Here is a 13362-nt window from a genome sequence, read left to right on the forward strand (position 1 = left end):
CACTTTGAAATAACACGATCTGAATAAGATGCCGTCAAGGCAAAAAAATGCCTTCCAACACATTTACAATTCCCTGCAAGACAAAAACACTGTGTGTGTGTGTGTGTGTGTGTGTGTGTGTGTGTGTGTGTGTGTGTGTGTGTGGGTGTGTGTAATAGAAACCAGTGCAGTGTTGTGGTTAAGTATTTGAAGGTGGTGCACTGGAGCAGAGGGTGGGGGTTGGGGTTAGGTTGGGGCCCTGCCCAGAGTACAATCTGGATCTTGCGTGGTTGCCAGACCACTACACGCACACACCTACACACACTCACACACATGCACACAATCCCGTGTGTGTGTGTGCCAGACCACCCAAGGAGCCGGAGGCCCGCGGGGCCTGAGGTGATGAGCAGGCGCTGCGGCTGTACAGACAACACACACCCCTTACACACTCACACACAAAAGTGCACACAAACACACACAAACACACGTATCTACTGCCATCTTAAAAAACTGTGAAGCCTCCTACTTAAACCACACCTTAACACCAACCAGACACACACACACACACACACACACACACACACACACACACACACACACACACACACACACACACACACACACACACACACACACACACACACACACACACACACACACACTAGCCTCACCCTCCCTCATTCCTCAGCTCACAACTCAGTCAACAACAGAGAGAAATAATGTGAGAGAACGAAGCTTCTGTAAGTAGAGCTGAACAAGAATTCTCAATTGGCCCACTAAAGTCCAGACAGATACAGTACGACTCCACTCACAATCACACGCACCAACATAGTGACCGCTAGCTGACCCGGGAATGGGGAGATGTATCACCACATCTGTCCTCGGTGCACGGACGTGTGTGTTCCTGTGTGTGTTTTTTCGGGTTGTTATCTGGACAAGATTCCACTTTTCAAACTGATGGACCGAAGCGAATGAGAGACATAACGGAGGAAAGAGGGAGAGATGAATCCATGGAGGAGTGGACCACAGGAAGTGCTTAATGCTGATAAAGAGACACACACTCACATACTAACACACATCTTCACCAGGCTGAGAGATGACTACCACTGATTGCGGTTGTGATGTGTATGTGTATGTGTGTGTTCCATAATAAAAGATGGGTATCGGCATGATTGTCTGCCTCACTGCAAGTCTGCCCTCCACCAGTCACAAAACCACAAGTGTAAAGTATGCATGCTATGTGCATCTGTGTGTGTGCGTTATGCATGTGTGTGTGCGCCTGTCTCCAAGTGTGTGTATTTGTGTGCACAAAACGAGGCTGCATGGATTAGACCCATGGGGTAAATGGATCATGTTTGACAGGCTCGCTGTACTAAAGCCATCTATCCACACATGCTAATATTGTACTCACTGTGGCGACATCTTGCCTCACTCTGTGTGTGTGTGTGTGTGTGTGTGTGTGTGTGTGTGTGTGTGTGTGTGTGTGTGTGTGTGTGTGTGTGTGTGTGTGTGTGTGTGTGTGTGTGTGTGTGTGTGAGAGGGAGCGAGAGTAAGTAGGACAGGGGGGTAATGTGAGCAGTACTTACAGCACAATTTTACCCAACTGCAAATAATTGCATACATGTAATAATCAACACTACTCTTCATACTCTTTCACAAAAAGGGGCTGAAATCGTCTATTGGATGCTTTTTATGGGTAAGTTTGTTTCTTCAAGATTTGATTTTGTATTTTAGCTGCTGGTACCTTACAAACTTTGCTAGTTTCCAATGTTTTCCCCAAAAGGTGATTAGCCAATCAGAACATAAAGCATCTGAAATTGGGCCACACAATTAACATAAATGATAAGATTTTGCGTTACACTTCTCTGCAGTCATGCACCCCAGTGGTGGTAAATAGGAAGGAGTAAATCCTCACCGCACGCTGTGCACAGGCCGAAAAGGCAGAAAAAAAAATCTAATGTGAATAAACGCATATCAAGTTTTAATGAAAAGCGTCAGATATTGACAAAAACTATGACAAATTTGGTGTTAAATCCTGTTGGTGAGGGGTCCAACCTTATGAGTCCAACATTGACCAAATCACCAAGTTGATACATGGGTCAAACCTGTTTTATGAATCCATTACTTGTTTGTATGCATGCTCTTACTATGTCCTTCTATTTCTTAAACTGCTGCAAGGACATAGCCTTAATACAGGCATCATCTACAGTCTAATCTGCTATCGTCTTCTCTTGAGTGAGTATTTGTATGAATTAACAATTCAGTGATTATTGGAGGCATCTTGTCCCGGTTTTCACTGTTCTGGTGACGTCTATAATTACTGACAGATGTTAGAGAAGTCAGAGCTCCCCTCTGGAACCCCCCCTCTTTACACACACAGACACACACATAGCTAGACCATTGCTTTCCAAACCTCCCACCCAGGTACCACAACTCAAAAACGCACATGAGCGTGAGGATATGCAAGTACACACGCACATGCAGGGGGATTTGGTTACATGGACCTCAGCCGCAATCTGGACAGACACTGGGCCCACCACTAAACAGCCTCAAAGAGGGAGGCAGAGGACTGGATGGATTTAACAAAACACACACTCCTTCTCACACACACACTCCTTCTCTCTCTCTCTCACACTCACACACACACACACACACACACACACACACACACACACACACACACACACACACTTTCAGTTTGATGAAAGAAATCAATAAAACAACTGTCTGGAGAAATCTGGAGCCAATGAGGACTGGAACAAGACTATTAGTGAGAGAGAGGCCCCACACGAGAGCACTCACACACACACACTACTGGGCATACCTGTAGAGAAAAGGCTCTGAGCGCCGGGATGGGGATGAGGGCCGCCATGAAGAAAGCTGTGACGTTACTGATGGAGGTGAGAGCCACGCTGGCCCCGGTCCTCTTCAGACATTCCCCTGTACGGTCCTGACAGACAGAGACAGACAGGTAGATGAAAGGAAAAAGCAATGAATCTCGACTCTTTTGATCCAATTGTAGCTAAAGGCAAATGTGTAATACTTGAGATGATGTACAATTATCATAATACTGATATGACTGACAGTGATTGCAATGCTTCTCCAAGCCCTGAAGTGCTCTTAAATAAGCCACCTGGGCCTGTCTAGTTCTGTTTGAAGAATAAAGTTAATAGTAGAATGAAATGACATGCTGTCGCTCAAAATGATTACTTAGTCTAATAATGACTGCTGATTGGCTTTTTGTGATAAGCATGCACACACCAGCTTTGGCTGCAATTGTGTGAAGATTTGAGGACGTGCCAGACCACACAGGGAGTGTCTGCAGGCGTGTTCATCTTTGTGCGTGTGTGTCTGTGTGTGTGTGTGTTTCAGACAGGAGAGATCAGGTTCAGCTCTGTTTAGTTTTCATCTCAGCCACACAAAGGAAGTGGGGGGATGAGGGAGGCAAGGCTAGAAGGGGAGGGAAGCAGGGGGAAAACAAAAACAAGCAAATACATGCCTGTGTTTTCCCCCCTCCGGAGATGAAAATTATCCCGTTACACACACACAGATATACCCACTTGAGGTATGTATATAAAATGCACTTTATTTACTGGTTTCTGTACGTTTTTTTCTCTTTTAGCTTGTTTATTTCTGTATGTGCCTTGGTGTACTTGAGAGGACAATTTTGATTTATGATCTTATAAGGACCACGTTCTGTTTTTAACATATTTAATATGTGAAATTGCTTAGATAAGCAGGCTGAGTGTGTGGCACATGCAGTTGGCTGTAAGATGCTACATCACAGGCACCGACAGGCTTTTCGCCCATTTTTCCATGGAGGAGATAAGACAGCGGAGGGGTAGGAACAGTGTGGTTGTTTGTCTCACCTCGAATGGGATCCTCTTGTTCTGTCCGGTCTCACTGAAGGCATGAGCAAGGAGGAAGACATCATCCACTCCAACACCCAGAGCCAAGAAGGGGAGCACCTGTAGCACACACGAAAACTTCATGAGCCCCATGAGCCACAAGGAGGACCACAGCCAGTACAACTGTGTTTGTCGTTCACAGTTTTTAGTATACAGAATGTTACGTGTTGTACGGAATTCTCTCATTTTACATTTTTTTGGGGGTTACAAACTATAAATAGCGTAGCCAAAACCATGCATCACCGTTGACAATATTTCATATTCTGTAAAATCAAAGGATGTTAATGGATGGCGATGATAAACATGTTATCTCATTGTGTTAAATCAAGGTACCTGTGTGGTTGCAGCATTAAAGGAGATGCCCAGAAGAGAGCAGAGTCCCAGGCCAGCTGCCACAGACAGTGTCACCAGCAGGACACCCGCCAGCCCCACAGCCCCCTGGGACTTGGCACAGTCCCACCGTAGCATGGTCAGACACGCATAGGCCAGCTGGGAACAGCAAACAAGACGTCCATATATCAGCAAGTCATTTCACTTTCTTAAATCCAATACTAAACTTTGGTTGCTCAAAGCTGTTCACAAAACATGATGTGAATGTATTTAGTCTTTCTATGTTCTCACCATCAGCAGGTATCCACTGGCCACACGGATGACACTGACATCGGAGAAGGACTTGAGAATATCTTCCAGAGTGGTGCTGGTGAAAGACAAGACCTTCTGAGACGAGTTTGCAGCCACACTCTGCAGCACCGCCTAGAGAGAGAGAGAGAGAGAGAGAGAGGGGCAAAAAGGGATTGGTAGAAGAAAAGCCACAATTGAAAATGATTGGAGAGCTGGAGGAAAATCAATAAGGAATAATTGATAGAGAGTCTTTGAACAAACTTCCAAGGCAATGAAAAGATGTGGAATGACATAAAAACAACAAGCTTGAAGAGACTTCTTATGAATAACTCAAATTCATCCAACAAAAAATTGAAATTTCGCAGGAGTGCGTTTGCTGTCCCACAGTGCAGCAGCAGCTCAGTGAACGCTCTAGTTCAGGTTCAATGACCACACAGCAATAACTCCCCGATTCAAACGGTTAAATATTGTGTTCATTTATAATAAGCACATAACAAACAACATTTATTTTCTTCCCCACCACATTTCTCCCTTAATATACCAGCTCACATTTGCACCAATTTTTACAAGTATATCTAATGCTTGCAAACTGCCTGATTTCCGTTAGCAAATGATAACTTAAATGTGTTTTACTAAAAGAAAGCATCACACTGAATCAATAAAAGTTGCACCTCAGATGACAACCAAACTCCTGCTCCAATCTGTTCTCTAGCCAGTTTGATAAATAACATGTAGTATACAGTATGGGTCAAGGTATAGAACAAATAAATCTCTCTGTGTGTCTTTGAAGACCACAAAGACAAATGGCAGCCCTGAATAATGAGCTCTGCCTCTGTTGGTATTTGGAGGAATCTGCAGACAGTACCATGACCCATCCTCTCCCTCTCTCACTATCTCAGGGCAGACAGATGGCTTCAACATTGAACTGCAGTTACTGCTCAGTGGGGAGCAATGCTGGCTGACACACATTAGGAAACACGCAATAGATCACACACACACACACTCACACACTCGCACCCACGTGTGAACCTCGCACATGTGTCAGGCACATACCGACATGCATGCACATAGTATTCATGCAGGCACGCCTAACCTTGAGTAATACACACGGCTAAGACAGTCATTTGTCAACTTTCACATCTTTATTGATTGCCAATTGATAAAAACGCTGTATTCAAATAAACCATCACACCTCTTTTCTAGCTATCTGTGATCTCTGGGCCCCTAAGACGAATGGCGCACACACACACGCGCACACACAAGGTCACACTATGTCGAACAGAGGTTGGGGGGCCCCCAAAACAAAGACCAGATGATGTCACACATGAGCCACCAATGGGGCCACAGCTGGGAAAGCGATTGTGTGTGAACTTTTGAGTGTGTTTGCATGTGTGTTTGTACGCGAGTTAAAGAGAGAGAGAGAGAGGGAGAGTGAGAGAGAGAGAGCGGGAACGCGGGAGAGAAAGAGAGATATCCAGCACTCCCTTAATGTATTCCAGACAGGCTCACACTGTTGCTCTATTGCTCCTCTCTACTGAACATTAAGAGGAAAGCTTTAGCCTCTTACCACACACCAACTGTGGTTCTAGTATCTATCAGGGGCCCGGGCTTTGGATGGGGCCTTTCCATGTTCACCTGTATCCGCTCGGTGATTTACGATGTGGTCGTAGAGGATTTAGGGTAGATTTCTTTTTTCTTTCTGTGCCCTCTTTTTTTGGATCTCTCTCTCTCTTTCTCATTTCAGAGTGCTTTGGCCCTTACCTCAGAGTATCTCCTCTGCCAGGCCTCGAGTATAGCTGCAGCCTTTTCTTCATTCCAGTTGATGTGGGAAACCTCCTCGTAGCCCCGAAAGTGCTCAAACATCTGCTTGGGAGTCATCAGCTGGAACATGGTCTGTAAGGCCTGGGCACTGGAGAGGAGGAAAGGAACGAAGAAAAGATGGAAAGGATGAAAGAGGGAGAAGAAATAGACAGAGGTCAATGACAACATCATGTTTACAAGAGAAGATCAGCAAGGTGATGAGCGGGCTTCTGGATTGTGCAAATAATCATCAAAGAGGGTTAGAACTTGGAGTTTATAATGTACAAGACACACCAATGACTATTTTAGTTTGATTCCCAGTGCTGACTAGAATTAAAAGCTACTCTGTCTATAGAAGAGGAGTAAAATGACTGGCAAGCTTTGAACGCTTGCCCAAGATACAGCATTTGCAGTGTCTATTTAAAAATAACAAAGCTCTTATTAAAGAGCAACAACCGGGAGATGAGAGAAGCAGAAAAGATGGAATAAGGCCAGACCTTTGCTCAGTTCAAAACAACTTCAAGTAATCTGTGGATTATTTTCAAATTTAGTGATTGATCAGTTTGTCTATAAAATGTGACAAAATGGTGAAAAAATGCCCATAACAGTTTCCCAGAGCCCAAAGACATGTGCTTGTTTTAAACAACCAACAATCCTTTATAGACACCAAACTAAACCCCATGCCAGCAAATAGCACATCTATTGTGTCAAGTTTGCAATTCCCTATTTACTAATCTAATCAAACAATCATCGTTATCATCATCATAACCACAATCACATTACTTTTTATTCAGCTACCCACTTAAAAGACACAATAAAGACAATAAAAATGTGTTCTTACATATATATTCGTCCAAAACAAACTTCCCCTTATCCAACCTGCTCTCCTTCAGATTCAAAGCTCTTCTCCTTCAACCAGCATCACGGCTAATATTCCTTGCAGTGATATGATATGGCAACAGGAGCCATCAAAATAAATCTTTAGTGCTACTAGACATAAACAGTGACCTGGTTTTCCGTTCAGTGTGTCTGAACCAACATGCCCCAGGATTAAAAGGTCCATATCCTATCTTATCTCTTCTCTATTCCAAATCAGACTGTTGGATGGCACAAAAGTTTTTTTTGTACTGGATTTGATAGTGACAAAGGAAGTGCCAGATCCTTTTAAATGGGTATCTGGTCCTAATCCGCAAGATTCCTGATCATGTTCTAACATATTTTTACAGGGCCGAGGGATCCAGTGTGATGAGGAATGCACCGTCCTGGTGCACACATCAGGAAGGTAATAAAGAAAGAAAGCGGATGAGTCAATAAAAAGTTACTTAAGATCAGTAGTCGAGTCAGTCTATGTGATTTAAAATTTTAGAAACCAAGAGAGCAAGCATTACCTAGTCGTTGTCTTTTGGAATGTGTTCTGTAATATGTTGATACTGATGGTAATGGTGGCAGTTATGTTGCATTCCACTGTGTGCTTTGGCATCGCTCTAGCTCGAATCTACCATAAGAAAAAGTCATGGACTGTACCTGGTACCAGGCGCTTTTTTTGGTACCATGTCGGTCAAGGTTCCAAGCGAGCAGAGACCATACGAGAAGGCGGAGTTAAAACACTGTAGGCCACTGATTGCTAAGAGAGAATCGTCACTAATGAAACCCGGGACATCCTGCACACACCCGCCGTTTCTCTGTAGCAGAGCTTACATCAATAGTGAGCGGATTTATTTTTTATTCATTCGATTTTAAAATTGTATTTTATATTATGTTTATTTATTTAATTTGATTCCTAAAAATGTCAGCCTGCAAAACTACTCCGTAAAATTGACCAAGTGGAGACGTTCTGCTGATTGTATGTACATTGTATGTAATCCAATGTAACGATTCAGCGAGTGTGGCGTTAAGGATGATGTCATTGCAGTTTCACGCAGTGTCGCTACAGCGATTAGCAGAGAATCCGCCTAGACTGAGGGGATACTATCTGCAGTGGAAAATGAAACACTGAAGTACCTGGTCCCGAGAGTGAGCGGAGTGGAGTCGAGCTGAACCGCTCAGTGGAAATGAGGCATTAGTAAACAAGATGTAGAAATCGAGTGCCAGCAGTAACAGCCCAATGGACAGAGCAACTAAACCACATAGAGACACACACACACACACACACACACACACACACAAACACACACATGCAGGCAGGCAGGCAGGCAGGCACGCACAGACACCCTAATGACCCAATCTTGCCAGGAAAAAACACAACCACAAAACAAACAACGCACCCCACTGTACTCCGTGGCCAGTTTGTGTGTAAATGTTTGTGTGCGGGGGTTTCACTTTGTGTGTACATGCACGTGCATGGGCCATCCAAACTGCAATTTTACAATAAAATAAGTGGTCCATTAGCGAAATGTTGGATAATATGTGTAGCTTTACCCCGTTAAAAGGAAGCTTCTTATTGCTTCATGAGATGTGCATGTTTTATATTCACATAAAAATCATGAATACAGCAGTGATTAACTGATTGTAATGTGTTGTGTTATGTAGAGCATGCAGCTTATTGAACACATAACAATGTGTATATTATATATCCATGAGTATACTATATAATCTTTACGCTTTCTCTTGGTGCTCGTGCTGGAAGTCTGTGTACCCTAAAATCGCTGTATATTTGGACAAACTAGCCCGGCAATAGATCACTGCGTGCGTATGAGGGGGTAGTGTCCAAGCAGAGCGTCTAGAGCTGAGCAGGAACAGCTGGAGCTCTAAGATTTCACTGGAATCTGCTAATGACTGCAAGATTTACAACACACCGCGCACACGCACGCATGCCCGTGCTGTTTCGGAGCGCATAAAAGAACCAAAAATAAATAAATAACACACACACACACACACACACTCTTTTCTGAATAAGCCCTGCAGTGATCACAGCAGTGTTTATGAGGGTGTGTATGTGTAAGTGTGGGTATGTTACCTGAGCAGGGGTCCGCTGCCGTTCTTGGTGGTCCCTCCCACAATCAGTTCCTCCTGCCAGTGCATGTACTTCCTGGACAGACCATGGCAGCCACCGCTCAGGGCCCGCGCCACATCGAATGGCTGGTGCAATAAAAGCAACAGGCGAGAAAATAACTGTCAGCAGCTAGTCTCAAACCGTAGACTTAATGTTTTGCTAAAACGTATAAACGTTGCACAGTGTTGTGAACTCCAAAGCCAAAGCTTGAGCCTGTGTGTGTGTGTGTGTGTGTGTGTGTGTGTGTGTGCCTACCTTTGTTGAGTTCTTATTGGGCGCAGTGAGAGGGCAGTCTGGGTCAGCAGGGTTCAGGCAGGGTCTGTCCATGTAGCCGTGTCCAACATCTGCCTTTTCCAACATTTCCTCAAAGCTTTCCACAGGAATTTTTTCCCTTTGCAAATCCTCAAGGAACTCTTTAGGGTCAAAGTTGGTCCATTGCAAAGGGTCTTTACCTCTGCAGAGTTAAAAGTAAATAGGAATACTGTTAAACCGTCACTCAAACCAGGTTTTGAGATGCTGTGTTCTTTTACAGAAACGTTTATGTGTACTTTTGTCCATCCTTCCTTTTGGTAAAAATGATTACCCAAGCTGTCCATTCTAAACATTCATCACAGTTTACAGGTCGACTTCCTGGTTCAACTTTGACTTTTTCAAGCTAACCACAGATTATTACCAACATTTTGGTTGGACTCACTTTTGGTTTTACCACCAAATAAAGTGGTTTAGGTGATCTGGCTTACTGACGATATGTTTGCATCTGTTCTAATTAAGTGATATTGTTTCTTTTTAGTTAACAAGTTATTTATCATAATCAATGGAAATGTCTCCTAGAAATGTGAAAATAAGATGGAATTTCCCTTTGAGAGCAAAAACACTGGATGCAAGAACATCTATCTAAAGTCTGCGTTTTTGTTCCTATGCAGGTGCAATTACTTGGCCAATTAAATTCTAGAAATTATTGTTAGTTCTTGTTCTGTCGCCATTGTGTGTGTTGTGGGTATTCCAGGGTTTTGCACTTGTCAGATGTTTGCGAGTAATTACCTCCAAATTTTATCTCTCACATTTCCGAGAGCAGAAAATAATCCCTTTCTTTGCTAGGTGACAGAAAACAATAAATGGAGACTAATTCCCATCATGCAACAGCACAGTGCTGAATTCCTGCTCCAGAACCAGTCCTTGTCTCCCTATGCCTCACACATTCCAATCTCCCTTTCTCTGAATCTCTATCCCTCTCATTCAGACTACATTGTATGTGCTTAACCAGGCTTGGGTTATTATTCCCAGCCTTCCAACCAGAACATAGTAAAAACCTTATTTACCATCTGAGACTAAGGGGCACACACACACACACACACACACACACACATTCACATACTCTGATGACACAGACTCAAGCCGATACACTTTTACACATCCACATAACACAGGTATGCACTGATGGCAATGGCACACACACGCACACACACACATGCAGAGGTAAAGTTCTGCTGAGTATTACTGTAGCAGCAGGCCATTAGCAACAGAAGGGGCAGACAATGGTGTGAGGCCCAGGGCCGGAGAGAAACGACCGCCAGCGATACGCATGCCAGCAACCACTACAATAGAGCCTTCAGAGGGGGACACACACACACACACACACACACACACACACACACACACACACACACACACACACACACACACACACACACACACACACACACACACACACCTCTGTGGTGTCTCTTTGGATGTGCTGAGCGTGTTTGGGCAGCTTCTACTAAAGGGGTAAAAACAAGATCCAGAGATCCAGATCTCTTTCATCTAGCTTTTGTTGAAACAGTCTGAAGATACTGTGACCATAAACACTAACTCCATAACCAGCACTCATGAGCTCAGCGGTCAAGACCGTGTTGTCCCCAATCAGTTTGCCAACTGGCGTCACAGGGACGAGAATACTATGTGTGCCCAATTAGGATTCTTTAAACTAGCTTCAGATTATTTGATTATAACGATCGTAAATGTATCTTTGAAGAGATCAGTCATTCTGACGATATGCTGCGTCGGCGTGTTGTGATTGTGCTGACACATTTTTAAACACTGATCCTGTCTGGTAAAAAATGTTTTTTTGTGTACTTACGGGAGATAGACCATTCCAGACTGGAGCTTGGCTCCCTCCCAGAAACAGTCCAAAGGGGTGATGATGAGGCAGGGATGAAGCTTTTCTATGAACTAATTGGACAAACACATGCCGACATAAAGCAGGTTTGACACACATTGACAACAGGAAGCGTATATAGGGAAAAAAACATCAGAGACAGAAAAAAAATGTGTATTGTACTAGTCCTGTTTCAATATGATCCAGAAAGTAATATGATGTGAACCATATTAAAGCATTTGCATCTTACCTGATCTATAAAAGGAATTTCTGTGACGAGTTCTCCTGATTTGTAGCATAGGTTTTCTAATTTCCATTGTCTGAAAAGGAGAACAAAAGAGTTTCTGTTCAGTTGTTTGTCATGGCCATATAAACACCATGAGCCCATTAGGCTAGACTGATCAAAGAATGATAATAAATCTTTCATCATTATGAGGTGCTGCTAGCCCAAACATAACTGAATACAGGTAAACCATAACACCATGAATAACTAACTTAAAACTTAACACATTTGTGCATGGCTTTTGCTATTTGTTGGCATTAATTACAGATGGAGACAAAATTGAAATTGACTTGAACTGTCCAGAACTGGAACATATGATGATTAAATTATGATTATATTATGACGACCGACAATAACCAAAACTGGAGCAGAGGTAGACATGGAAGAGTTAGTTACCTGTTATAAAGGTAAACATGAACTCTGCTGGCTCGGATAGCTGACTCCAGGTGCTGCAGGAGCGCATCCACTGTTAAAACATTGGCTCCGTCCTCCCGCGGCGTCTGGATCATCAGCTGAGGGTTAAACATGGCCTCCTCGCCTATATTCTGCCGGGTGTACGTCAGTTCCTGGTTCACACGCCCGCCGACTGGAAGAAGAAGAGTAAATGTGTTAAAAATTGCATTTTTACAACCTATATCCAAACACATTCTTACTGTCAAAGATGCGTGTGTATTTGATCAACTAGATGATAATTATTCATTATTCATTTTCAGCTTTCATTGAATTTCATTATTTGTTCATTTTTCAAATTTTAATTATTATTTTTTAATGGGGATTTAAACTGATTTGAAATTGGTTTTACGTCCGATGCAATCAAAAGGTGACTACCAAAGTTTGCACTAAAAAATCGTCCTTATTTCAATTGTGGTCTTTGATGTAAAGACAGCATTGATGAAGGAAAGCTAGTGTCTAGGCAACATCATACAACCATCAAATCCTACCAAATTAAAATTTGAACCTCTCTCACCTGAATGCCTTTTGGGTTCGATTTGCAGGATTACTTCTTGAGCTACAGATGTTTAAGCACATGATGTGTGTGTGTGTGTGTGTGTGTGTGTGTGTGTGTGTGTGTGTGTGTGTGTGTGTGTGTGTGTGTGTGTGTGTGTGTGTGTGAACAACTGTGACTCAAGAAGTGATCCTGAGCAAATCACACCCAGAGACATGTCAGCCTGGCCGGGCCCTTATCACACTTGTATCTCAAACAAAAGCACTTTGCTTACAGTGAGCTTGCACCACTACAGAGCCAAACACCGTAACCCCTTTGAATCCAGAAGAGTAACATCATTCACACAAATCCTCCTTTCAGGAAAACAGCTCAATCTTTCTACACAAATTTGCTAACAATTCAGCAGCGCCAGAACACAGCAACTGCATATGTTTGTGTGTGACAGTATGTGCTTGATAGAGAGAGAGAGAGAGAGAGAGAGAGAGAGAGAGAGAGAGGAGAGGGAGGGAGAGAGAGGGGCTCTCTTCCAGACTTTGCTCCCAGTATCGTGGTGGGGCTAAGCCCTGTGCGTGCGCTCTGAGCTCTCAGCTAGCCCGAGCTACAAAAGCAGCCTTTCAGGCCCTCTAGCTGCCCTGCTCCACCCCAGCACAGCCAAGGCAAGTCTGGCAAACACACACGGACAAATGCAGCCAATTG

General features: G+C 43.5%; 1 protein-coding gene across 1 annotated transcript in view; it reads right to left on the reverse strand.

Annotated features, from left to right (window-relative positions):
- The window catches only part of ptch1 (patched 1), a 47434-nt gene that overhangs the window by 18688 nt on the left and 15384 nt on the right, over window positions 1-13362 (reverse strand). Inside the window, 10 exon segments of the mRNA XM_054610899.1 lie at window positions 2804-2929; window positions 3849-3947; window positions 4221-4376; window positions 4509-4640; window positions 6270-6417; window positions 9265-9386; window positions 9556-9754; window positions 11420-11511; window positions 11688-11757; window positions 12117-12306. Coding sequence (XP_054466874.1) covers window positions 2804-2929; window positions 3849-3947; window positions 4221-4376; window positions 4509-4640; window positions 6270-6417; window positions 9265-9386; window positions 9556-9754; window positions 11420-11511; window positions 11688-11757; window positions 12117-12306 — 1334 coding nt within the window.

This window comes from Anoplopoma fimbria, chromosome 13 (assembly GCF_027596085.1).
Source record: "Anoplopoma fimbria isolate UVic2021 breed Golden Eagle Sablefish chromosome 13, Afim_UVic_2022, whole genome shotgun sequence".
Taxonomy (NCBI): domain Eukaryota; kingdom Metazoa; phylum Chordata; class Actinopteri; order Perciformes; family Anoplopomatidae; genus Anoplopoma; species Anoplopoma fimbria.